This window comes from Oncorhynchus gorbuscha, linkage group LG25 (genome assembly GCF_021184085.1).
Source record: "Oncorhynchus gorbuscha isolate QuinsamMale2020 ecotype Even-year linkage group LG25, OgorEven_v1.0, whole genome shotgun sequence".
Lineage (NCBI taxonomy): Eukaryota > Metazoa > Chordata > Actinopteri > Salmoniformes > Salmonidae > Oncorhynchus > Oncorhynchus gorbuscha.
Window position 1 is genome coordinate 15,662,540 of NC_060197.1, and position 26,827 is coordinate 15,689,366.

The 26,827-nt window shown below is 42.6% G+C and overlaps 1 protein-coding gene across 18 annotated transcripts in view; it reads right to left on the reverse strand.

Moving 5' to 3' along the window:
- Positions 1–1,023: 1,023 nt before the first annotated feature.
- LOC124013961 (forkhead box protein P2-like) overlaps positions 1,024–26,827 on the reverse strand; it is a 116,798-nt gene continuing 90,994 nt past the window's right edge. For 9 of the 18 annotated variants that reach the window (XM_046328562.1, XM_046328556.1, XM_046328553.1 and 6 more), the window contains 9 exons: positions 22,675–22,762; positions 20,996–21,079; positions 16,958–17,168; positions 16,268–16,371; positions 16,031–16,132; positions 13,150–13,271; positions 12,794–12,869; positions 11,062–11,387; positions 1,024–4,916 (listed from right to left, as the gene is read on the reverse strand). In XM_046328562.1, the coding sequence (XP_046184518.1) occupies positions 4,772–4,916; positions 11,062–11,387; positions 12,794–12,869; positions 13,150–13,271; positions 16,031–16,132; positions 16,268–16,371; positions 16,958–17,168; positions 20,996–21,079; positions 22,675–22,762 (1,258 nt within the window). In that variant the 3' untranslated portion in view covers positions 1,024–4,771. The remainder of the gene's footprint in view (positions 4,917–11,061; positions 11,388–12,793; positions 12,870–13,149; positions 13,272–16,030; positions 16,133–16,267; positions 16,372–16,957; positions 17,169–20,995; positions 21,080–22,674; positions 22,763–26,827) is intronic. The other 9 variants (XM_046328569.1, XM_046328568.1, XM_046328561.1 and 6 more) reach the window with 3 other exon arrangements.

Consider the following 26,827-nt stretch of genomic DNA (forward strand, 5'->3'; position numbering starts at 1 on the left):
CACTTCCAAGTGCATAAATAGCACGAGAGACGAGTGTGCCTCGCGAGGTAATGCTCTGGAACGCCGTTGAGGGAGATAACAGCAGGCATGGTTGCGGCTCAGGCTGTCATGGGGGGGGGGGGGGGAACGACGACGACTGTGTGTGTGTTCTCCAATTGACTTCTCATGGGACATCACATAGAGAAAATAACATACGGGGTTGGAGTTGTCATTAAATGACCAGCGGACATGATTCAAAGCATCCCAGATAGAATGTCCCTGGCCACTCTTTGGAACGCGAACGAGCCCTTAGAATACAGAGGAGCTAATGGGGACATATTGGTCATGGTGGACTCAGTGTGAATCTCAATGAGCGTGTCAGTAAGAGCGCTCCATGACCGACAAGGTGTAACCTAGCTGGGATGAGTTGAGCTATCCACTGCTTGTCATCCATACTGTTCTTTATTCTATAGCATCAGTCAACACATCTCCATCGAGAATTGGTTTGAAAAATGAGAAGGAACAGCAACATTGGAATATAACCATAAACAGCCATTTATAAAAAGCATGTTATATGCCCTGTCTCTTCTGAGTCTCTGTTGATCCCTACCGTGTGCTACTCCCTGGATCAACTACCCCCAGTCAAGGCTTATGATAAACTCTCCAGTAACTACAGGCCTAATAGTGTACTGGGCCATGGTTGTACTTGATCAAAGGGTGGCTTGAACACGTGGCCCCTGAGCCATTACTGGTCCAGGGGGTTGGCTCCAGAGGGCTCTGCCTATGGATCCACATGTCCCAGTCCTCTAAACAAGACTCTCGGTGCTAGAATCTGGAACAAAGCCTTGTAACACACACATTAAAATGGAATTGTTTTTTTTTCTTCCCCCCTTGTCATTCTCAGAAGTAGCACAGTCCTGAAACGTTAAAAGCGTAATGCCAGCTCGATCTTTCAAGGTTGCGCCTTTGTAGAATATAAAATGTATATGTGTACAAAAAAAGTAAGAACTCCCTGAAGTTGGAGGTAGACAGTTGCTTTTCAAATCCTAGTTTTGGTCCTTTATTTTAGTCAGCAGTGAAAAGCCATGAATACAGAAAATAATAACGACTGTTACAATTCTCAACCATGACCTTCTAGTGTCAGAGAATCTTTAACGCATGGACACAGTACACGGTAATGAAGGTATCAAAAATGAGTTCACCTCGATCATAAAGGAATACAACCAAAAAAAACATAGAAGGTACTAATTACATAAACATATGTGTTTGCTACAGTCCCAATTTACTGTATACATAGGGGGATCATATTCCCAATTATTAGAGAATGATAGTAGTAGAAAGTATACATGACTCAACTGCCAGACATAATGCTTCATAAAGTATGCACAGAGGTACAAGCAATAAATACACACATTAGGTTAAGCCTTACAGCTACGCAAAGCAGATGCAGAAGAAGCAGGTTTGCTATTCTTAGCGAGCAATGAGAGAACAGTAAAAAAAAAAAAAAATCATGAAATTCAGAAAAGAAACACCGATTTTTTTTTTTTTTCTTCGCTTAGAAAAAAAGTCTGGTAAATTTTATGGGTCCACCAACATTTTTACATAGTATGCACAGTTATCAAAATACAGACAAAATCATCCCAGAAAATCCAGACAATCCTAAAATCTAGTGGAGGAGCAGATTGCAGTTCTGGGATCTTTCTGGTATTATGTGCAAGCAACTATTTCAGACATTTTTATTTTTACAAAACCCATGCAAAATCTACAGGTAATATGCATTCTGTGGCTGACAGTTTTTTCCTTCCCAAACAGTATAGTTGAGGTACGCATTCCTATGCATTGTACTTACATTTAGGTCATCCTCCTGATCATTTGTATGTCTTAAAGTATTTTCGATTTGTTAATGATTGTTTTCCAGTCCACCAAATTATTTTAGACATGCATTTTAAAACACAATATTCCCTTAAAGGTATTTTTTTACATTATCATTCTACAAATGTTTGAGGACAACCTATGACAATACTAATCTTCTTCCGTGTCTGACGTCGGGAATGTAAACTGTCCGTCGAGCCGTGTCCATTTGAGTAAAGTGTAACAGCTCTTGTGGCTCTCTAACTCGACGTGCAATCTGCCATTTAATTGTTCAGAATTGGTTGTGCAGAGGTAGAACCTTTTTTTCTTCTTCTAGAAAGCCTTCGTTTTTGGGGTTAAGTGGGAGAATCCTTTTTTGTTGTTGTTGAAAGACGCCGTGTCCTTTATATTTGGTGTGATAAGATTATTATGAACGTCGTCTTCAAGTCATTTTTTTGCTGACTCAAAGTACATAAGGGAGAAGCTTCGTTCCTGGGCCCAGCAACCTCTTGAAGTGGAACTGGCATGACTGTGTGTGTAACGTGTGTTTGGGTTATGCATGTGTGTTTGGTTATGTACGTAGTAGTGCGCTAAGCTCTAGAAGCCAACTTTTTGGGCTTGGCACAACACTTGAAAACAACATATATGCACAGTATGTTTCCATACATACGCACAAAGCAGACACACACTGATAGTTAAAATACAATACAACTCAGTCAGTTATTTGACAGTATCTGTTTTTCTGCATCTGAAGGTTACCATAACAAGGACCAGGAAAGCTGGCAGACCAATCACACAGGACTGCGTGCGTGTGTGTGTGTGTGTGTGTGTGTGTGTGTGTGTGTGTGTGTGTGTGTGTGTGTGTGTGTGTGTGTGTGTGTGTGTGTGTGTGTGTGTGTGTGTGTGTGTGTGTGTGTGTGTGTGTGTGTGTGTGTGTGTGTGTGTGTGTGTGTGTGTGCGTGCCTTTGAAAGGGTTTGTGTGTGTCATTTCTAGAGTGTCTATCCCATAACCAGAGGCAGAATTTTGTGTAACTTTGGTTTGACTGAAAACGGAAATGACCATTAAAGCAACAACATCCACTTTTCTAGATGACATTTAGCTGAGAGAAATGAAATATATTTTTTGACAATCACTAACTTCTGTTCCTGCCACTAGAATCCCAAATGTGATATACAAGTTGCCAACCCTATACAGAATGCAGTGCAGTTAAAGATAGCTTCTCCTGTGCTACCACACTGACTGTATCTATATAGTTAAGAAGCTATGGATTAGACAGTGAAGTATTTAAACTATAGAATAAAGCAAATATCACCTAGAAAAGGTTTCTTTTCACCTTTGATATCCCTCTTCTACAATGGCTGTATTATTTGCTTTTATGTGATAACCAAGCCACATCATTTCATATCAACTTGAAATTATGACTTATTTGGCTTTACTAGATATTTTAAATGTTTGGTTACTATGTTTTCAGTTTCGGTTTTAAACGCGGCTCTAAACAAACCGCGTGGAAATAAGACATGACATATTTGACAGTCCCACTAAACATGACATATTCACTAGATTAGAGAAAACTATGACATGATGGGTGACGGAAAGACAACAAAAAAAAGGAAATCAAAAATCAAAAACAATCTTTCACAACAACACAATTTTCTGCACTTCCATTGAACACACAAATGTTCATTTTGGTCATGATCCACTTTTACAGTAGAGCTGCTTTCTACCAGTCCCTATCACATCGCCTGTAGTTACATGTCACATCTCCTCTCCTCTCTCGCCCTAAACTCCAAGTGGACACTTACAAGTTATCAAATTACACATCAAAATCTTGTATTTTTTTTTTCTTGAATCATCTTTGTACAGGGCTAAATGAAACGATCCCAGAGGTTATTTAGAAGGTAGTTCGCGGAAAGCTTCTCTTTATACTAGTTAAAGTCACAGAAGGCTGACCAAAGAGTCTGGTGGCTTCTGTCTAAGCTATTGGCCATTGATAGTGTTGGCTTTGGTTTCTAGCTGTTGCCTGTGACTGTTTGCAGGTAGACAAAGCTTTAGAACAAGGAGGTAAAAGAGAACAGCAGAAGAATATGCAGAAATGCATTTTTGTCCCCGTGTTGGTTGGTGCTTACACAAACAGGTACGTTTTTCAAACTTAATGTCACGTGAATTACTTTTCATCACAAACAGGTTCAGACTGGAAGCCTACTTTTTTGACAGCTGCAACAGTCTTGATACCGTGCTTCTGTTACTGTTGGGAAATAGGAAATGGCATTTACAGTTGGTGGTGCCAGAAATCAGAATACAAAAAGTAGAACGCAAAAAGAAGAAAAAAAACAACCGTTTTTTAGAATTTTTGCAACATACAGGCAGTGACACTAATTTCTGATACTACTCCTGTGCAAATGATGGACAGAGCAACAACGTTTGAATTGAACCAGCAATTGTTTCTAACATCAACAACTACTGTGAGGGTTTTTTGATATTCACAAAATTAAACATCTTTTTTTTGGCAGTATATGAGGCCGTTAGCTTTCTACAGAACGGGTTCCCAGACTCGTGTTCTTGTCATTTTCCATCCATGAGCCTCTGTGTGTGTCTGTGTGTATGTAGTGGCCAAGCCATCTTCATGAAACAGGTCTGAAAGTCGTTTTAAAAACCAGACATCTCATGCCTGTCATGTTCAGTCAGGGATCCCATAGGGCTGCAACAAAGAGTTCCTTTGGGCCTCGTCTTCCGGATGCATGCTCAATAAATACTCCAGTCCGCGGGTCGGGAGGGAGGAGAGTCAGCTGTGGTCTGTTCTGTTGGTTCTGTTTGGTTCTGGGTGAGGAGTGGTTCTGGTTCTAGCAGGTTCTAGGAGGACAGCCTGTGAGGAAACAGGTAGGAGGACAGTGTGACGGAGGTGGAGGGAGGGGCCTGTAGTAGTGGGAGGGACTCCAGTAGTCACTCCAGGTCATCTGATAGGTTGCCCTCCTCCAGCTCCCGGTCGTCGTCTAGCTCTGGGCTGTGGTTGGCTGTCGTCACCAGTGACATCGGACAGTCATCGTCGTCCATGTTCAACGGCTCCTCCTTGACGTGGATCGCTGGCCTGGAAAGGAATTTATGAAATATGTTGGAAATAATTTTATACATAAAGACATATGATAACCGAGTAGGAAATTGATACAGTGATACAGTTCCACCAACGTGCCTTAGTCCCATAGTCCACCCAGGTAGAAGCCACTGCTATACAGTGGTGAATGTGTGAACGCCCGTACAATTAAACGCAAAAACTATGATTGAAGTGAGAAGTTAGGCTGGGTTCAAATTAAAATGTGTGCCACAAGCCTGGATTTCACCCATGCACTACCAAGGTGTTTTGAGCACACAGCTATGAACTAAACCTGTCTCTCTGCCTGTCCGGTGGTTGGTCATCAGTGAGCTGCAGACAGGGGTCTACAGTGGCAGTGAAGTCAAAGAGATCCTCTTATGAATATCTGAGTTGTTTGCGTACAAGGCTCTAGGGTATCAACTCTTCACCCTGGTCACATATTTTATCATGCTGCTATTTGTTAAAGGTAATTAGAAAGATTGTGAGGGAGAAGCCCCTCAGCACAATTAACAGGGGAAGGAACCAGAAAAAAACGACTAATAAATCACTCAAATAAGCCTCCCTCTTCTACAGAATGTATCTTCAATATTTATTTGTATTTTATTGAACCTTTATTTAACTAGGCAAGACAGGTAAGAACAAATTCTTATTTACAATGACGGCCTAACCCTCCCCTAACCCGGACGACACTGGGTTAATTGCGCGCCGACCTATGGGACTCTCGATCGCGGCCGGTTGTGATACAGCCCGGGATCGTACCCGGGTCCCCCAAAGATATTCCACATAATAAACCTACAGTATGTCTTTTTCAGAGAAAACATAAAACATTTTGAATGCAATAATTGAAATCAGCCTGAATTATCATAAACATATCAAAGCTGGCATTACGTTGCTGAACAGCGTGTAACAACAACCATAGTATTTGTGAAACGATAGTTCAACAACTTCCACTTTAAGCAATTGCATCAACATTTTTATGACAAAATTTTGAAAATAGCTTATACCCAGACATGGTTGGCCATCAAGAGTTTACTGATGACACCTGGTTGACTTAAAATATATATATATAAAACACGCTGCATACTAAATAATGGAGAATTTATCATCCCCTCTAGTCCCCTGGAGCAAGGGGAGTCAAGCTTTTTAAAAATCTGGTTAATAGAAAGTGCAATGCGTCGTTAATATGCAGGGGCGTGCGTGTCGCTCCTCCAGAGGGAAAAACCTGCAGCTAGTCTCCGCCATTAATCAGCTTCAGCCCGGCAGTTCAGTCGGACATACATGATACATGTTTTTAACTCTAAATGAATGAATATCTTTAGCCACTGTCAATAAAGGCAGTGTGAAAACACTGAAACACCGGACCGAGTGGGGAAGTGGGGACGTTTCCCCTCCAGTACAACAGAGAGAGGATGGGCGGAAGTGCTGGGCTACTAACAAGAATAATAACGCTGTCACACACAAACAAGGCTTAACATGATCCGGGGCCCTACTCAGGGAAAGGGTTTGTGGCGCGAAGATAAATCTGACAAAACCTAATTATTTTTGACACGTCAGATGCATCAGGGAATCCCTGTGGGCTAAGAGGGGGGAGAGAGTGAGTGAGAGTGAGTGAGAGAGAGAGGAGAGAGAGAGAGAGAGAGAGAGAGAGAGAGAGAGAGAGCGAGAGAGAGAGAGAGAGAGAGAGAGAGAGAGAGAGAGAGAGAGAGAGAGAGAGAGAGAGAGAGAGAGAGCGAGAGAGAGAGACAGAGACAGAGAGAGGAGACAGAGAGAGAGACAGAGAGAGAGAGAGAGAGAGAGAGAGAGAGAGAGAGAGAGAGAGAGAGAGAGAGAGAGAGAGAGAGAGAGAGAGAGAGCAAGAAAAATCCTTATCAAGTGTTAGAATGTGTCTGGCAGCCATCTCCTGGGTTGCCTTCATCAATGGCAGGAGGAACTTTGAATTTGAAAATAATTTTAAAAGGTACAGATTACTTTAATATTTATAGCAAAATAAATTCATATTCAGATGTGGTAGCTAGAAGGAGATGCTTTGCCTTTCCAGGATGCTAGGCGGTGTGATGAATATTTCTGTTTCCTTCTCAACCCACACACTCAAGAGGAGAATCCAGAATAAACAGAACTCTCCCCTCCAGGTGAGAAGAGGGGGATGAAACGATTATCTAGGATTCATTTCTATACACTCTTTCTAGTTATCTGGTAACACATTTATTGAATTTAATTTGTTGTCTTAAATAAAAAACAATGAACAATATTCATATTCAGAGCTACCACTCTAATCAATAGACATATGTTTTGATATTAAGTATTTGATATCTCTCCCAATTCATGTTTTTACAAAAAACATATACAGGGCCATCAGAAAGTGTTCACACCCCTTAACTTTTTCCACATTTAGTTGTGTTACAGCCTGAATTTAAAATTGGCCTACATACAACACCCCATCATTTCAAAGTGGAATAATGTTTTTAGAATTTAAAAAAATGATAATAATAAATACAAAGCTGAAATGTCTTGAGTCAACACCTTTCTTATGGTAAAAGCCAAAATAAGTTCAGGAGTAAAAATGTGTTTAACAAGTCACACAATAAGTTGCATGGACTCACTCTGTGTGCAATAATAGTGTTTAACATGCTTTTTGAATGACTAGTTCATCTTTATACCCCGCATATACAATTATCTGTAAGGTCTCTCAGTCGAGCAGTGAATTTCAAACACAGATTCAACCACAAAGTTCAAACCCCCGAGCTGACAAGGTACAAATCTGTCATTCTGCCCCTGAACAGGCAGTTAACCCACTGTTCCCAGGCCGTCATTGAAAATAAGAATATGTTCTTAACTGACTTGCCTGGTTAAATAAAGGTAAAATAAAAATAAATAAATAAAAAAGACCAGGGAGGTTTTCCAATGCCTCGTAAAGAAGGCCACCTATTGGTTGATGGGTATTAGAAAAAAGCAGACATTGAATGTCCCTTTGAACATGGTGAATTTATTAATTCAACTTTAGATGGTGTAACAATACACCCAGTCATTACAAAGATACAGGCGTCCTTCCTAACTTAGTTGTCGGAGAGGAACGAAACCGCTCAGGGATTTCATCATGAGGCCAATGGTGACTTTAAAACAGTTACAGAGTTTAATGCCTGTGGCATGAGAAAACGGAGGATTTTAATGGATTTTACGTTTTAATTACACCACAATACTAACCTAAATGACTGAGAGAAAAGTAAGAAAGCCTGTACAGAATAACAATATTCCAAAACATGCATCCTGTTTGCAATAAGGCACTAAAGTAAAACTGAAAAAAATGTGGCAAAGGAATTAACTTTATGTCCTGAATACAAAGCGTTATGTTTGGGGTAAATCCAACACAACACATCACTGAGTACCGCTCTTCATATTCAAGCATGGTGGTGGCTGCATCATGTTATGGGTATGCTTGTCATCGACAAGGACCAGGGAGTGTTTTAGGATAAAAAGAAACGGAATAGAACTAAGCACAGGCAAAATCTTCTTCCACTTTGACATTACAGAGTATTTTGTGTAGATCGTTGACAAGAAATGACAATGAAATCCATTTTAATCCCTCCTTGTAACACAACAAAATGTGGAAAAAGTCAAGGGGTGTGAATACTTTCTGAAGTATATTGAAATCCTTGGTGATCTCCCTCAAGCTTTGTAATAAATAATTTGTATTTAACATGTTACAACAAACATGCTACATTGACGATATTCATCTTAACGGGAGACAAATGAGGCAGGACCAGATGGTGTTCAGTAGCACAGCCATTTTTTAAATATATATATATATTTTTAAATGTAAGCTTTATTTAACTAGGCAAGTCAATTAAGAACAAATTCTTATTTACAATGACGGCCTACACTGGCCAAGCCCGGACGACGCTGGGCCAATTGTGCGCCGCGCTATGGGACTCCCAATCACGGCCGGATGTGATACAGCCATTAGACACCCAGCAGCACAACCCTTTTCTCCTCATCATCACAGGCATAGCTCATAGCTTTCATTTGTATTCATTATAAACCACTAACATGCTTGTGTGGTTGGAGAATGAAAAAAAAAGAAAGGAGAAAAATGATTAGTCCTCGTTGTGGCTTTACACTGTATTAGAGAACCATTGGATGAGTCATTTATTCGTTAATGGCTAGCTGGCATTATGAAGTCTGGACTAAATGCCTAGGCTCTGTGTCTGATAAATACCAGCTATGTGTGTGTGCGTGAAGTTCATGTGTGTGTGTTGTGTGTGTGTGTGGTTCATAAGTGCATCTTGGACAGAGACTCATCACCATCACTGGCAGATTATGATCACTGGTAATCACGCTCTGCGTGAGGCATGGCAGGGATGCAAATAACATCATTAGCTATGTGTCGTATGTTAACGAGGGGCGAGGGACGATCAGAGGACAGAGTGACACACGTGATAGCATCTGAACATGGATCATTTACGGTTATCAAGGAGTGTGGAGTGATATAAAGTACATACAACAACTGAATGGCCTTACATAACAATGCAGCATAAAAAAGGATTGTGGGTAAATGTTTTCACTAATTTTACAATGTGATACTGTGGTCAATATGCGTACATTTTTGAAAATCTAAATCTCTTTTATTCTAAGTGAAACTGTTTTTACTGAAGTCCTTAAGCAGCATCCAACTGTACTGTAATTCTAGCTAGCACATCTAGTTCCTGTCTTTTTTAGTCCTTTCTTCCTCTTAAGCATACCCTTGAGGGGACACACACACACATAAATGGTAACATGCCTGGAGCTATCTGAGTCGCTGTTTGGCTGATAGCATTAACCTCCAGAAGTGGGGGAAAAAGGTTTGTCTAATTGTTCGATTCACTTGGTTTCTGAAGTTTCCCCGCTCTCTCCTGAGGACCGGCTGGTACGCCGTGTACTCTTTAGTTAGTGTTACTCTCCCTTCATTATTAAGTGCATCCCAGAGAACCCACTCATGAAAACACATTTCTTCCATTTTGAGGATGTTGCGGCCGTGTAAAGGCGGAGAGCGGTCGTGGAGGCAGCCTCCACAGCACCCCTCTCACACTGAGGCGAGGCCGTCGGAGAGAGAGAGTCTCCTATTCTGTCCGTTATTAAAAGTTAAACAGCCTGAGGGAGTGGATACACAGGGATCCTGTCTGGCACTGCAGATATGCCCCACTTAACCCCCCCCCGTCCCCAAATCTGGCCCATTTCCGATAGGAATAAACGCATCCAAACAAATGAATGTATGGGTTAGGCCAGTTCCTCTCAGAACAGTCAGTCCCCTTCTTCGATACGGAACTGGCTTAATTCCCGGTGCTACTCCAGAGATGGCTAGCAAGTTAGCTACTGTGGCTGGGCTTGCATCATTGATTACAAATGGGGGGGGGGCTGGAAGTGTGTGGGAGATCGAGGAAGTCGTAGCTTCACATACAACGCCCTTGGTGTTCCATTTCCTATCTTTGGCTAGGTAAACATGGACTACAGTGACACGTGTGACATCACTGGTTAGAGGGAGAGCACATTTGTAACATACACATTCCTGAAATCCACATGACATACATTTTTAATGGCCCTCTTTCTCTCTCTGGGCTCCATTAAAAAAGATAGAGAAGGCAAAGATTTTTAAGTAATTAATGATACAGTTAGCTGCTAAATATTAATATGGACGGTCTTGAATAAAATATGACTTCTAAACCCCTACAATGCAGACATTGGAGTAATTCAAACCGAACGTGTAATCATCGTCTTTTTATAGGTTATAACTGTTACAACTGACAGCCATGTATGTAAAGCTCACCTCAGGTGTGGCATAATGTGTCGTCGAAATGAAGACTTCTTTGAACCGCCAAAATACTCTGTTAATTTAGTACTAAAATCAAATTAGTCCCCAAAAACCTCCCACTATGTTATAATCTAGTAAAGACTTTTAACAAACTACGATGCTAACAAAAGACAGCTATGGGGAGTGTGGGGATCCACTGTTGCCACTGTATCATCTGATACATGGAACAGAGGGGGAGGTCTGTCACCAACTCTCTCTCTGTGTTACAGTGGACACACTGAGGTAGGTGTGTGTGTGCATGCGTTAATGTGTGTGTGTGCGTGCATCTCCACCAACGAGAAGCCACTGAGTGCTACGTACATGTGTGCCTGTGGGGAGTATCCTCCGGGGCTGCTGTGGCCGTTGGTGTCCAGGTGATCCAGCGATCCGTTCAAGTCGGACTGGAGCAGGCTGGGGGGGCTGCTACCCATCATTCCTGGGGGGCTGCCACCCATCAACCCATGGGGGCTCCCGCCCATGAATCCATGTGGGCTACCACCCATCAATCCATGGGGGCTACCGCCCAGCATACCAGGGGGGCTCCCGCCCATTAGACCATGAGGACTGCCTCCCATCAAGCCAGACGAACTGCTGTTCATCAGACCAGGGTTCCCCAGCAGAGGCAGGGAGGTCTCAGCCAGCGCCGCCTGGGAGAGAGGGAGGGAGGAAGAAGGGGGAGAGAGGGAGACGAAGGGGAGAGGAAGGAAAAGAGTGGGAGAGAAAAGGGGGGTGGTTGATAGAGAGAGGGGAGGGAGTGAGCGAAGGGAGAAAAAGGGAGAGAGAGAGAGAGAGAGAGAGAGAGAGAGAGAGAGAGAGAGAGAGAGAGAGAGAGAGAGAGAGGAGAGAGAGAGAGAGAGAGAGAGAGAGAGAGAGAGAGAGAGAGAGAGAGAGAGAGAGAGAGAGAGAGAGAGAGAGAGAGGGAGAAAGTGATGGAAGTTAAGAGACAAAAGGGTATTCAGATCATAGGCCATCATTGAGATAATCCTCACACTTAGAGGAAAATTCCACACAAAAACTATCTTTTCGTATTTGTTTCAATAGTCCATTGTGATATTGTCCGAAAATGTTTTGCATGTCAGCAATCAAATTTCAAGATATATCACTTTCAAAATACAGATAATACTAGTAAAGACTGTTAACAAGCTATCATGCTAACAGGGGAGCTCTATGGGGAGCTGTATTTTGAAAGTTGTATATCTTGAAAACCTCGACTGCCGACATGCAAAACATTTTTGGGACAATATCAACAATGAACTAATGAAACAAATACTATTTTTTGGGTGGAGTTTTCCTTTAAGACAATTACTGGATGCTTTCTATACGCTGTAAATGACTAATGATTGGATCGTTTGCAACCATCACTGAACAGTTTTCACTGATGGTTTATTCGACTCAATATAACTCCACATAATGAAATATTTTGGATTTCACTGATATCACCATGTTGGCTTTCGATGACAATGAAACTTTACCTCCATAATAAGATAGAACTCCTGACACTTTTGCCTCCTGCGCATTAAAGTTACATTTGCGATTAAAATGGTACGTTTTGGCTATGAGCACCTTGCTGACTGGCCCGACAGTATGAAGCCAAATCATTTATGACAGCTTGGATAAATATTCATGCAAATGCCTTCGCATTTGCCGCGGCTGCTATCAATCTGAGCCTGTATTCAAGCTAGAGAGAGAGAAAGAGCTGGTGCCTGCTCTAACCACAGGGTGGCCTCCATTCTCACTCATCTCAACCAGACAGATGGAGAGAGAAGGAAAGAGATGGAGGGAGTTAGGGAGAGAGAGGAGGGAGGAGAGAGGGAGGAGAGTGAGACCCTCCACTCAACTTTAGCCACTTTCTCCTGCATCTTCCTTGCTGACTATGAACATGCAATACAGTCGGCTGAGGTCTTAAGAACGACTTCCATTTAACCACACAGAAACCACACACATAGACAGCTGTAGGCTATAGTACCCACAATGCAATGGAGGGGAATCAGTCACATGTTGTCTAGTGCACAGGATCTGACAGAGCAATCGCAGGTTAATACTGTGTGTTTACCTGTAAGCTGGCGTTTAAAGCAGCTCCATAGCCCAGGCTGGAGGGAAGGTTCTTCACAAGCGTCGGGCTTCTACACCAGGAAACACAAATACACAAAACAGTTTGAAATAAACATTCTTATTTTTACAAAATGGCATATTCCAACATAAACAAATAAGTATCTAACATCATTGTAAAATACCTATTTCTCCTAATAGCTGTGACATTAAATCACTTTAGAATGAACGGCAGCCCTTGGAACAGACACCGTGTACTGTACTACAGTGCTGTTTAAAAATGGCAGATTATTAGTGGTAATACGGTACAGGCCCTAGGACTAGGTGGGGAGTTAGAGTGACAACTCTGCTCTAACGTACCCTGTTATCTTCTGAGACCTGCGTTTCTGGTACTCCATCTCATCCACCGTCCACACGGCCCCCTTCACGTTCTCCACGCGCACAAAGCACTTGTGCAGACTGAGGTTGTGGCGAACGGCGTTCTACAGATGGAAACAAGGAGAGAAAGGTTATGGAAAGAGTCCATTTGATTTATTTTTTTATTATCCACCTAAGAAAGGAAGGAAAGAAGCGAAGGGAAATAGATTTTTTTTTGTTGAAATTCTTAACGTTCACGCACCATTGATTTAATTAGTAAAAGCGAGTACGAGTACGAATGCACTTACAAGTCACACACAGTACATATCAATCAGAGTAAGTAGGCTGAGAGGAGGTAATCAGCATAGCGAATGGCTTTTGGTGACAGAAGTGGTAATGCTGTGGTGATAATGGTGATGTCAGTAGCAGCAGCAGCAGCAGCAGCCCTCAACCCTCTGCTCTGGTCTTAATGGCAGTATCTCAAGATGATGACAGTATCACAGATTTGAGGCCCTTCCCATCCGGTGGCTAACCACTAACTCCGGTGACAATACGAGGTGTGGGGGGATAAGAGGAGGGGGGGGGGGGGGTTGGTGTGAGAAGGTACGACTTGTGGGTGTAGGGTGGTTTTGGGGTAGGCTGACGAGGATGTCTACTATATTGAAATAGTCTGTGCATGCCCTTAAAGCAAAGTGTTGCTATCAAAATGACCTGAGATGTGCCTGCATTAACACATGTATGCATTAACACATGTATGCATTAACACATGTAGGCATTAACACATGTATGCATTAACACATGTATGCATTAACACATGTATGCATTAACACATGTATGCATTAACACATGTAGGCATTAACACATGTATGCATTAACACATGTATGCATTAACACATGTATGCATTAACACATGTATGCATTAACACATGTATGCATTAACACATGTATGCATTAACACATGTATGCATTAACACATGTATGCATTAACACATGTATGCATTACTGCATGCATATATAAACATGAAATATATACAAAAAAGAAAATCAACAAAAGAAATACAATATTCTTCCCCGACATTCCAGATAAATCAATATTAAAACATGCGTCAGAAAGCCTACAAACAATAACCTTTGCTTTAATATCGTCCGCTGTCACAAGCATTACTCTCCCAACGAGGTATACAGTGTTTTCCCTTTAAGAAAAGAGGTTCTCTAAAGAAAAGGGGAAAAAAACAGCCCAGAAGCAGATCTTCGCATCTGACCTGAAAATCCCAGGATTTGATTGATCTTAATGCCCATGGCTTTGAATATGATCATTTTAATATTAATGAGAAAATGAGCAGTTTTATTATGCATGCTTTACAGTTAGATCTAATAAGCTGCTGGGGAGTGAGGAGCAGAGTGGAGGCTGGATCTTCCAGTCTCAGAGCTGATGAGACCAAGCTCAGATATTAAATCACCTTTCATTTCTTTTTTTCTCTTTTTTTAAAAGTTCTCTCAGTTAATCAAATGACAAGCCCGTCACAGATCATCCCTCTAATGCCTTACAAAAGAAATGTGGGAGCTCAAAATGTAAATATATCACCTAGGTTATTGTGAAAGAGAGAGGGCCTGAGATATTTCTAATGCCCATTGTGCCCACTTCTCTATATCATGACCGGGCCACCAAAAAAATTAAATGTGTGTGTGTGTGTGTGTCAGAGAGAGAGAGACCAGTTAGTGATAAAACAATTAACTAAACAAGTTTTTGAAAAACACACAGGACTGTGTGACAATCCGGAAGAGTCCGGAGTCTTTTGCAGCACACCCTTGTGGATCAGTAATCACACGCCGACATCATTTGCATCCCAAATCCAAATTAATTCACTTTGCTAAACCTAGTTCTCTGATATGCTTTGCATGCTGATGAGGTGGATGTATCCTGATCCCCCCCCCACCCCCATCCTCTCCTCCTCCTGAGTATCCACAATGGCCACTGGCTCTTACTGGCTAACGAATTATGCTTAAGGTGGGTGAGAATAAAACACAGATACGTGTAGTGTTGGGGTAGAGGGAGGGAATATAATTATCAGCAACACACACACACTTCCCCCAAAAACAGATGCATCAAGAAGACATTTTTAACTGTGTTAGAGAGGCAGGCAATGATAGTTGTATAGGACAGAGATACAAATGAGTCCTTTTGTCCTGGTAAATGAAGTGTGTTCTCTCCCTGACAGGCTAATTCTCACTTTGGGTCTCCTTTAGTTCCGGCTGAACGGCCATAACCCCTCAGTCGGACACGCGGCCACCAGCCCGCCACTATGAGCTATGGTGTGTGTATAGGAGCACACGAGCCAGACACTAAACACAAAACCCCCTGCCACAGCCCCAGCCTCCCTAGGCAAACAGCCATCTTTCAGACTAATTAACCAATGATATGCAAGAGAGGCTGGGTGTGTGTGGGAGGAGGGATGGAGAGGGAGAGAGAGGAAGAGAGAGAGGAGAGAGAAAGATAGAGAAAGAAGAGAGCGAGATAGATATAGAGTGAGGGGAGGGACAGGAGGAGAAGTAATACGCTGCATGGTAACAAAAGGTGCTGATGATTGAGTGGCTGTATTGTAATTAGCGTGCCAGGCCCCACTCCTCCCCACTGCACCAAATTAGAAAACGATATCAGAGGCAGAATTATTCTTTCACTTGTCATCCGAGAGAAAGAGGTTGGAAAAATTCACTCTATTCAAGAGGTCAGGTTAAAGAGAGGGGAGTGGGATACTAATCTGTTGGTGTCAAGTAAATAAATGTTCCTCCAAGCTTTTCTTACTGCAGGTATGGCACAAAGAGGTGTCTCTGAATGAGGAAGTAGTGTACCCTAAGGCTGTAAGAGTAGGTTTAGGGTAGGTACCTTCCAAGTAGCTGCGTTGCGTCTGAAGTAAGCGAATGTGCGCGTGAACCAGCTGTAGATTTCATTAAGCGTTAACTGCATGTCGCCGGACTCCATGATACCCTGAAATGAGACGACAACAAATAATGGTTTACTAACTAGGCGGCATGACACACACTCTCAGAGCTGCCTGCGATTCAAGCAGCAATTCATTTACATCTAATCAGGCAAAGTTAATTTATTTTTTCTCCCACTCACCTGCCTTATGAGGGTTGCATAAGTAAATGGCGGTCTGACATCGGCATTCTTATAAAACTCATAGTTTGGGGCGATCTCTGGAAAAATAAATACTGTGTCACCACCTGAAATAATTGGTAAATTTTATTCTTCAAGGTATTGGAATTAGTTCAGGGTTTCATCAAATGAAAAGCGGGAGAGAAAGAGAAGAGAAGAGGGAGGGGAGGGCAGCACATATCAAATCAGCATTTTCCATGTCTAACTAAATATCATTTTTATTCATCTCTCTCATGAGAAATCTTAAACACTAATTCATCCATGTGAAATTAGATCAATGTAGATATTTTGTATGAACATGAATAATTCATGCATATTTGATACTAAATACCAGAGAGTAAATATAAACATCAAAGACAGATGCAAAGAGCTTAATACATAGAACATCTTACGTTGGAACTTAATTAACATTCATGTAATAATTACGCTCAGAAAAAGTTCTGGTGTATTTAACATATAGATTGATTATACAGAGGCTTTTTTTGCTATTAAATATAACATTCCATATTGGAATAAACACTGTGCCGTTGTACAACAACAACCAATAGTGACAATGCATTGAATGTCCAACACAGTATTCAATTAAACTCAATGAACCCAACTTTATTAATGATCATAGCTCTAGGTGACTGGGCTTAGTGTAGAGGTTCTTACCTGAAGACAGTTGCATGGAGTATTTGTCGGAGTGACGTCTGCGCATGGCGCCCATGCTGGGGACGTTGGCGGCGCTGAGCAGGGAGGGCACCTGGGGCACCTGGGACATGGGTGTCACGGGGGCGCTGGGCGTGGTGGGGGTCTGAGGTACGTTCGGAGGGGACACCGACAGCAGGTTCTTCGACATGGTGACGCTCGATACCAAGTTCAGCTGAGTAAGGAGGAAAGGGGTGAGGGAGCGAGGAAAGGAAGGAGAGGGAGTGAAGGAAGGTGAGACAGGGTGGAGTGAAAGAGGGAGAGAGAGAAAGGGGAAAGAGAGCATGGGAAAGAGAGCGAGGGAGAGAAGGACAAGAGAGAAATATGATTGAGGGCGAGAAGAAGGAAGTAGAGGCAGGAGAGCGGGAGGGAGAAAGAAAGACGGTTTTACATCAGAAGGGGCTCTCTGACAAATGAGAGTGGATTCGCTCTACAGTTCTACAGCTGTGGTTCCACTAATAAGCTGTGTTAGAGGAAGCAGCCAATCTCCACAAATTAAAGGATACAATTGTATCATAAGAATTATTATTCAAACACGCTATTAAAAGATGATCTCATGATCAGTCCTCCGAGTTATACCAACCACCATCTCTAGCCCACATAGAGACAACTCACTATGTAGTGTGTACTAAACTGTGGTAGGGAGAGAGCCAGAGACAGCCACCTCCACCACCTGGCTACAGATGGCTACAGCTGGCCGGGCCACAGCACAGGCAACCCTGACCTTTCCTGGATACAAAACAAAAGCGATGCGCCTGGTGGCCGCGGCTTCTTTCCTCTTTGAAACCCGACCAGAGAGTGTCACTTTACCTCGCCGCTAACGCTAACTGAAACCCATCACTAATCCACATAGCTTTTCTCCCTCTTTTTGTATTTCCTTTTTTTACTTGGGCTCATGTGATGTGATTGTATGGGGTTCCAACCAGCCGAGTGGAAATTTCCACCCTGACCTTTGCGTCTCTGTGCTAATTTAGGTGGAATGGAAATGACATCATTACATATTCAAACCAAATTGGCTTAATTGCGAATGGGGCGAGTGGAATGCTTGTGAGCATTGTGAATTAAAGTGTATGGAGATCACTTTGAAAGGGGAGCAGGGTTGTAAGAGAGAGAGAGAGAGAGAGAGAGAGAGAGAGAGAGAGAGAGAGAGAGAGAGAGAGAGAGAGAGAGAGAGAGAGAGAGAGAGAGAGCGAGAGGCCTCAACAATAATTTGCGACAGTGTGTGTTGATAAATGCAATGAGATCAGATTGGAAAGACTATGGTGCATCTATGGTTTTCAGCTGATCATTATAGCACCACTTAAAGCTAATGAGCTGATACTGGGAGGGACTGTCTGGGCTGAGATGACTGGCAGCTAGTTAACAGTATGGCCTGTACTGACATCAGTACTTCTGTATCTCAGTTGGTAGAGCATGGTGCTTGCAACGGCAGGATGGTGGGTTTGATTCCCGGGACCACCCATAAAAAAAATATATGGCTACAAGTCACTTTGGATAGAAGCCTCTGCTAAGTGACATTTATTGTTATGTATTAGATCAACTCAAACTAATCTTAAGAGAGAAGAACTTTCCATAGGACTGCAGAGTTACTGCATAGGCTAGCTGTGGCCTTAGTACAAGTTTACTCTAACGCACAGTGGAAGGAGGAATGAATCTAAGACTGACGAGTGTAAGTTTCAAAAACATGCTGATTTTTTAAAGGTGAAAAATATCAATTGCTAATGAATTCAAATGTTCACGTGCTAATTATGTAATTGAATTACGGAATAATAATGATGATGGACAAGTCATAACCATCATTGTCTGAGACAGAAAGGCTTTACTACTTTTGGGAGGAAAGTAGACTAGACTACAGCAACTGTCACTGTGGAACACAGTACAGCCAGTAAACTAGCATGACAATTGAAAAGGAAAATGTATATTGACATTTCCCCCCCCCCTACAACAGCTTACAAAAGAGTGTGTTGGATGTGTATAATACAGAAATCTCCATATAATTCATAACAGGTCAAGGCACCAAACCAACCAGGTCTTTAAAGTGTGTTCCTACTTAATCCCCCATTCATTCACAGCATCAGACACACACACACACATACGCACACACACGCACACACACACACCACACCACCCCAGCAACACTGTGAACAGTCATTATGTGTTACATGTTCAACACAGGGACCCACAAAGGGTTTGGATACGCTGTCAAACATAGCAAAAATGCACTCCATAATAAATCCTATCAAGTGTGTGTGTGTGTGTAATCACATGTATATTTATAGTGTTAAGATTCCCTCTTTTTTTCCCCCCCTCCGCTCCCCCCACCAGGTACGGCAACAAGCGTAACATGTTTGCAGGCATACAATCCTAGTATTTGCAAAATGGAATTTATTAAAGCCCTAACTGAGAGGAAGAGTGAATGAGAGGCAGGGATGAGCACTTTGCCACCTCTCTGCTCATCTGAATATATATATTCAAGGTTGGGTCTGGGAGAGAGAGAGAGAGAAAAAAAACTCATTATTCAGGGACCTGCAGCCTTGGTAACTTTGATTTTCATCCATCCATGGCATGGCCAAAAGGTAACATTTAATGAAGTGCCATTCAGAGAGTAAATGGGGTCATATAATAGACAGTGCGCCCAGCGCGAGGAACACCTTGTGTTGGGCTACTGATAGCTGTTAAGGGTTGCAGTGATGAACCAACAAGACTCATTTCAGCATCCGGCAATACATTCACACTATTAATATTTATCAAGTATGTGGGCTGTTTCAACCCCAGCCATGTTCGGGCTGTAAACCCATGCTATGATGATATCTATTACCCATCTCCTATTGCGGTGGAACTATGCCTTTTTTCACATATAACACGTATTATACACATGTAGTCATTTTCACATGCCAAAATCTACAGTATAACTACGCTCCTCTCTAGTTCTCCAAAGGGGGAGCCTTAAAACTGAAGCTGGAGAGAGTTTGTTCATTTAAGGATCTCTGTATGAATTACGCATCATCAAATGCAATTAGCAGTTCTTTCATGTGCGGTTTATGTAATGCAGCACTTCATTAACATTATTCATTCATATGCAGTCTTGGATTACAGTCCTGAACATTCTTTATTAGACTAGATGTAACCAAGCTGCTGGAGTTTTGAAGATAAAAAAAAAATGGGGGAAAAAAGTGATTGAATAATAAATTGGAGGAAAGCAGACGATTCCTGACGGGTTTGCAGGATAATTATTCTATCTTGTGATTCTACTTTATATGATGAGAGGTGATGAGCAGGAATATTATCCCATTGAAACTAGGCACTTACTAAGCAGCAGCAACATACTAACAATGTTTCTACTGTCAATTTTTTTTAAACTGCTTTAAAAATTAGGTCAACAATACTAACACAAATTATGCATTGTTTTAGCAAATGCAATATTTTAAATTGTGTGTATAATATCAATATATTTGCATTGTGAGTGTATCCATATTCAAAGCAAATATATATTAAAGTGAAATAGTGTCAAATAGATTTTAGGCCCAATTTTTGCCCATATTTGTAGGATTTTATATCCATTATAAGCCCATTTTATTGCATACTTATTACTGGGCTATTTCATTGCTCATCATCTTTACCAGTACAGCTATCAGTTGAGATGTTTGTTGTCCAAATGAAACATCTTCTCATTTCTCTCACTCGACTTTTAAGTGCTGCTTTGGACTGTGGTGCTATAACAGGTTGTTTTGACCATTATATCTATCACAATGAAATGGCCCAGCGTTTTGGCAAAGGACTCAAGCCTGTGATTTAATACACGCCTGGCTCTATTGTCCTCTCTGTCATAGACTGAGATGTATCTGATGGGAGATGTGTAACCTGGTATTGCCTTTCCATCCCACTATCATCCCTCTATCCCTCCATCCATTTTAACTGCTGACGGTTAAACTGTTTCATTTCATCTGCTGGGGCTCATTCAGCCAAACCCTGTTTACTGTATATAGAGCAATATGCACTCACAGGTTTTGGAGATGGCTTGGGCTCCGAGGGCCGCATGTGCAAGTGGGCCATCATCGCCTGAAGACGCTCACGTTCTTTAGAAAGCTGTTAGCGGAGAGAGGGAGAGAAAATAAAACAGTTTTAGAAATGAGCGATTTTCCCCAGACTGCAACAGTATTACATCTTGTTATCGAGCTTGTCTCTCTTGTAATGAATCCTGCATATGCCCAGTCTGGGGCTCCTAGCTAAGTCTGCCTTGAAGACACAGACTTAAACCAAACCAGCGGAGGAGAGGAAGAGGAGAAGAGAAGAGAGAGACAAAACATTTCTGCTGCTGGTGGTGGTGGTGTCGGGCAAGGGGAAGTTTAGTGCGAAGAGGTCGGGGAAAACAAATAGCGCTTCATCTTTTTGTCAATAGCAGAATTTAGGTCACGGATGCTTTGACAGCAAAAAGATACTCAGGCTCTAAATTAGAGGGTCTTGAGTGCCTCCTCAAAGTCCTGTGGACACGGTTAGAGAGATGGACCCTAGCCAACAGCTGCCAAGAGGTGAAGGGGTCCTTCAAACAGAGTGCCAGCCAGGCCCGCCTCCGTGCTCCCCCCTGTTCCCTTGGAGGTCCAGTTAGTGGCCCTGCAATCTGCTCTCATCAATCTAACTCACTGGGAGTGACAGGGACCAGGCAGTGTGAACAGACTGAACTCCACTCCTCCTGCGCTAGCTACAACACGAAGACAGCGGCATGCAGCATCCAGCAACACTGGACTAGACTGAACTGGGCCTCATTACCAGTGACGGCTCTCAGGGATGGAGTGATGGGAAAAAAGGAGGCGAGGAAGGACATAAAAGAGCACACGCCGACTGGTAATTGGTCACACTGTAAACACGAGGTTTGGCGGCTTTGGGTGTCAGCAACAAAAAAATAAAAAATAAATAAAAAGAAAAAAAATACTTTTTAGTTTTCTTTTACATATAAATCAGAATTCTTGTTTTTTTGTTGTTGTTCTAAGACCCTCCAAAACCCCAACAACATAAAAACTAGACGTTTTGTCGGAGTAGAAAACAACTTTATAGTGGAACGCTTGGGCAGCATTCAGATCAGCATCAAGCCAGCTTAGTGTGTGTGAGAGAGAGAGAGAGAGGGCGAGAGTGTGTGGGAACTTAGAACTCGAAGAGCATGTCTGTTTGTCCATGCTACCCCGGGCCTAAAGCAGGCCTGACTGTCAGTACCACAGTGTAAATCCAGTACAGAAAATAGACAGCCGTGGTGTAAATCCAGTGCAATGTGGGAATGCCGTGGATGCTGAGTAATAATGTCGTTCAATCACCGGACTCATTATCTCGACAGAGTGACACGTTAATAAGGTCACGCGCCACCTACTAAAAATAGTTCCCTTCTTCAGGAGATTTCGTCAGGTGCAAAGTGCATTTAATTAACATGCAGGGAAAGGGGAGAGATGCACTCCGTTATTAATTGGAAAGGAGAGAAAATAAGCACATCATTAATTCAATTAAAACAGTCATAATGGGTTTGGTGTGGGCCCAAGGATTCCTTTGTTTAGGTCTCGCTATATAAGCTTCTGGTAGGTGTGCTTGTGTCCACCTCTTAGTGTGCTGCATTTTGTCCTAGCCGGCCACACAAACAGGCACGTAGAAATGAATTAGAAATCAATGGCAATGTAATAATGCTAAAAGAGCCGTGCCTGTATCTCTAGCTGCTGTACCACCTGCATCTGGACTCGACACTGGGCCGTGCTCCTGTCGTCTAGAGCATGCTCATTGTTAAGGTGCCTGGAGACAGGGAGAGAGAGAGAGAGAGAGAGAGAGAGAGAGAGAGAGAGAGAGAGAGAGAGAGAGGGAGAGGGAGAGGGAGAGGGAGAGGGAGAGGGGAGAGGGAGAGGGAGAGAGAGAGAGAGAGGAGAGAGAGAGAGAGAGAGAGAGAGAGAGAGAGAGAGAGAGAGAGAGAGAGAGAGGGAGGGAGGGAGAGAGAGAGAGAGAGAGGAGAGAGAGAGAGAGAGAGAGAGAGAGAGAGAGAGAGAGAGAGAGAGAGAGAGAGAGAGAGAGAGAGGAGGGAGGGAGAGAGAGAGAGAGAGAGAGAGAGAGAGAGAGAGAGAGAGAGAGAGAGAGAGAGAGAGAGAGAGAGAGAGAGAGAGAGAGAGAGAGAGAGAGAGAGAGAGAGAGAGAGAGGGAGGGAGAGAGAGAGAGAGGGAGAGAGAGAGAGAGAGAGAGAGAGAGAGAGAGAGAGAGAGAGAGAGGGAAGTCGTTAATGATGTTATATGCATACAAATTCATAAAATCAGGCATTGTCATTTAAATTATTAAAATGCAAAAATGTGATTATTTATTATGATTATTTATTAAATGATGTATTATCATAAATTATTATTATTATTATGTTGTTGTTGTTGTTGTCAACATCATTCTGAAATGATACGTAATACTGGTGCATGTGGTTCTGATATAACAGTGAAAGCATCTCCAATATGACAATAGGCCCTCTGTAGTGTGGATGGGAGTCGGTGACTACCCAGAGCACTACTCTATGAAGGATAAAAGATGCTGGTCTGGCACAATGGATTTGTATCCAATTCATTTACAGAAAACAATAAAGGCAATTTAACGTTGAGAACATTTAAAAAATGCTCCCCTTCCAAAGTGGGCATTTATTCAGCGGCAGACTGTATCTCCTTCATTAGAATTTTTTTTAAAGCAGACAGCCATAACAGTTGATGACGGTTCGTCTTGATTGGATTTTGTCTGCAGGACACAAAAGAACCTCGCCATTAAAATAGACCTTTATTCCCTGCACCACGCTACAAAGGCGAAAAAGGTTTTTTAAAGTGTTGTGATGTTCGGTAATGAGCCTCTATCTGAATTATCATTGGTGACAAACTCACAAAGCGGGCTTTGAGAAGACATGGTTATGAAATGCCAGAGCTGCCACATTCTTTCCTGTAATTATAGGTTAGCTTGCAGACCCTTCAATGATCATTTACAGCACTGCCTCCAGTGCATTAGTGGGAGCTTAAATCGCTCTCTCTGACACGCACACGCACACCACACACACACACATACATGCACACACACACGTTTCACCATATATTATATTTATAGTCTTTTCCTATTTACTGTTTAACAGCAAAATGCTAAACAATACAAACGTAGTCGCCAGCCTGCCTTAGTATGCCAATCAAAGCATGGAATGGGACATTTGTAATCACAATAGCCCAGTACCTTTCAATTATGGCCGGGCACATTTAAAACCATTCCAATTTCATTCCTGTTTTATGCTTTTGTAACCATTTCAGGTCTAATGCTCAGATATGTTCCATTATGAATCAGGAATGAGATAGCATTAAAAGGAGGGGGAGAGGCTGGACGGGTGGGTTTCTCCAGCCCGTGTCTAATTGCTGTTTCAGAATGCGCATGCAAAGGGGCATTTCATTAATCATTTAATCACGTCCCTCGCAGGAAGAGGGAACTAATGCTGCAAATACCCTTTTCATTTCAATGCTCATAATGCTATCTTATGCACTTGATGTATGGTGTGTGTCATAAATTACAGCTACTTCAAAAGCACCAAGTGGGCTAGCCCACTATCCCTGAAGATCATTCATTACCAACTACAAAAAAATACAAAAAATCTTTATTAAGTTTCCCTCTCATCGACAGACAAGCAGCCTGTGTTTTTTCTCTCTCTCCTGTTGGAGGGGAGAGGTTGTGAATTAGCTGCAGAAGGCCTCTCGATATTCCTCCGACCATTTTTGTTCCTCAAATGATCCCTTTTTTGTATTCCTCTTCTTCTCCTGCTGGCCAGTTAGCAAGGCGATTACAAACAGATTACAGCCTGCATATGAAATATTCAAATGGCAAGCTCTGCTATTATGCATTAATAAGAAAGAGGGAAATAGAGAAAGAGTGTGTGAGAGAGAGAGAGAGAGAGAGAGAGAGAGAGAGAGAGATGGTGTGAGGGAGAGAGATTGACAGCGAGAGAGATGCAGAAAGAGTGAGAGAGAGAGTGAGAGACAACAAGCAATGAAAAGAGAAGGAGGGAGAGAGAGAGAGCGAGAGAGAGAGAGACAGGTTATCCGTCATCGTCACCAGAATATCCCCTAATGAGCCGGGCCCAGTCAGACTCGGAGCAGTACAAACAGAGAGGTGAGCGAGGGAAGAGAGGCCGGACGCCTTCACAAAGACAGCTCTGAACAAACATTTCTGGAGCCACCACATAATTTATGGGTCACTTTACAGGCATATTGATTTTTGTTTTGAGAGGGGAATAACCAATGTGATGGGTCCAATAGCACAAGAAGGCAGAAAGAAAGAGGGAGAGCTGGGGAGATTGACAGATGCAGGGATTCAGGGACAGAGAGGCCACACTAATACAGTATAGCAGTATAGCAGGGTTTTCTAGACAAAAACAAAGCAACGGTTCCTAGTTTATGAGAAGTGGCTGTTATACACTTTGGGATAGTTATTCCTATGGAGTATCATATTGTGTTGTCCATTTTGTATCCTCACTGACCACCAAGAAAAAATATACACACAATATACTGAAGTTATACACTGAGAGTTCTAAGAGCCTGCTAATATACCTTCAAGCACACAGTATGGTGTGCCTAATTGTCCATGTGTCCTATCACAGCTTCGTCGACCCAGACCCTTCATGCTAGCTAGGCCGGGGCCTCCATCCTCCCTGACTGTCTAGCATGGCGCAGAGTAACACAAACACACATTGCAGACCCACACCAGACCAGACAGCAGCATATGCATAACTAATGTAATGCCCTCAGTTTTAAAGGTCTTGTCACACCCAGCCAGACGTCTGGCAGAGTAGCGCTAAGGGGGCCTATCCGGGGGCTTCTTACTGCCTTGTGGGTTTAATTAAGCAACGGTTAGAGACACTCGCGGTCAGGTTAACGTCTCTCTCTCTCTCTCCCTCTCTCTCTCTCTCTATCTCTCTCCACTTGCCATGTCTCTCTCTGACGCTACTGCCTGCTGGGTAAGGGGGAAGAGGGGGACATGGCGTCGGAGGGGGAGAGGGAAAGAGTTAAGTGAGGAGGCAGATAAATTGTCTGTGTAGACGGCGAGGTGCATCGATTTAGGGAGACCCTGCTCTGAGGGGTTGGCGGTCGGGGCATGCTGGTGGTTTGGATGGTGAGTATGAATATATATGGGCTGACGGGTTGAAGGATGTTTAATTGGAGACGATAATCAAACGGTAACTAACTCTTCTCGGGTGTGTGTGTGTGTGTGTGTGTGTGTGTGTGTGTGTGTGTGTGTGTGTGTGTGTGTGTGTGTGTGTGTGTGTGTGTGTGTGTGTGTGTGTGTGTGTGTGTGTGTGTGTGTGTGTGTGTGTGTGTGATCACAGATGGGAGAGCAAATCAATACAGAACTAGGGAACAGAGCAGGAAGCATTATATAATAATACTAAACAGAATGGAGTATTAAAAGGTATGTGATGTGAATGTATCAAATATTTCTGCATTGATTGCACTGTAGAGTACTGTACCATGCCCGCAAATGTATACATATCACTGTAACACTAATCTAAAAGAACAAATCTGTGTGTGAAGTTAGTTATTCTCATTCCTGCCAAACCTTGAAAATACACGCGCCTCAAAACTATTTAGAAGCACATACATTTACATGCATCAACATGCACGCACAGGCCCACACACACGCCCCCGACACCCCCTCGAACACTCCCACGCTAATGTTACATTTGAACTACAGAGCTAACACAACGTGCCAGCCAACCTCTAGGCTAGCTCTCCAGGTGAACACACATAAAAGAGACACTGAAGAGCTATTAAATGCTGATCTTGACAAGTTTCCTACCCGCAACACAACAAA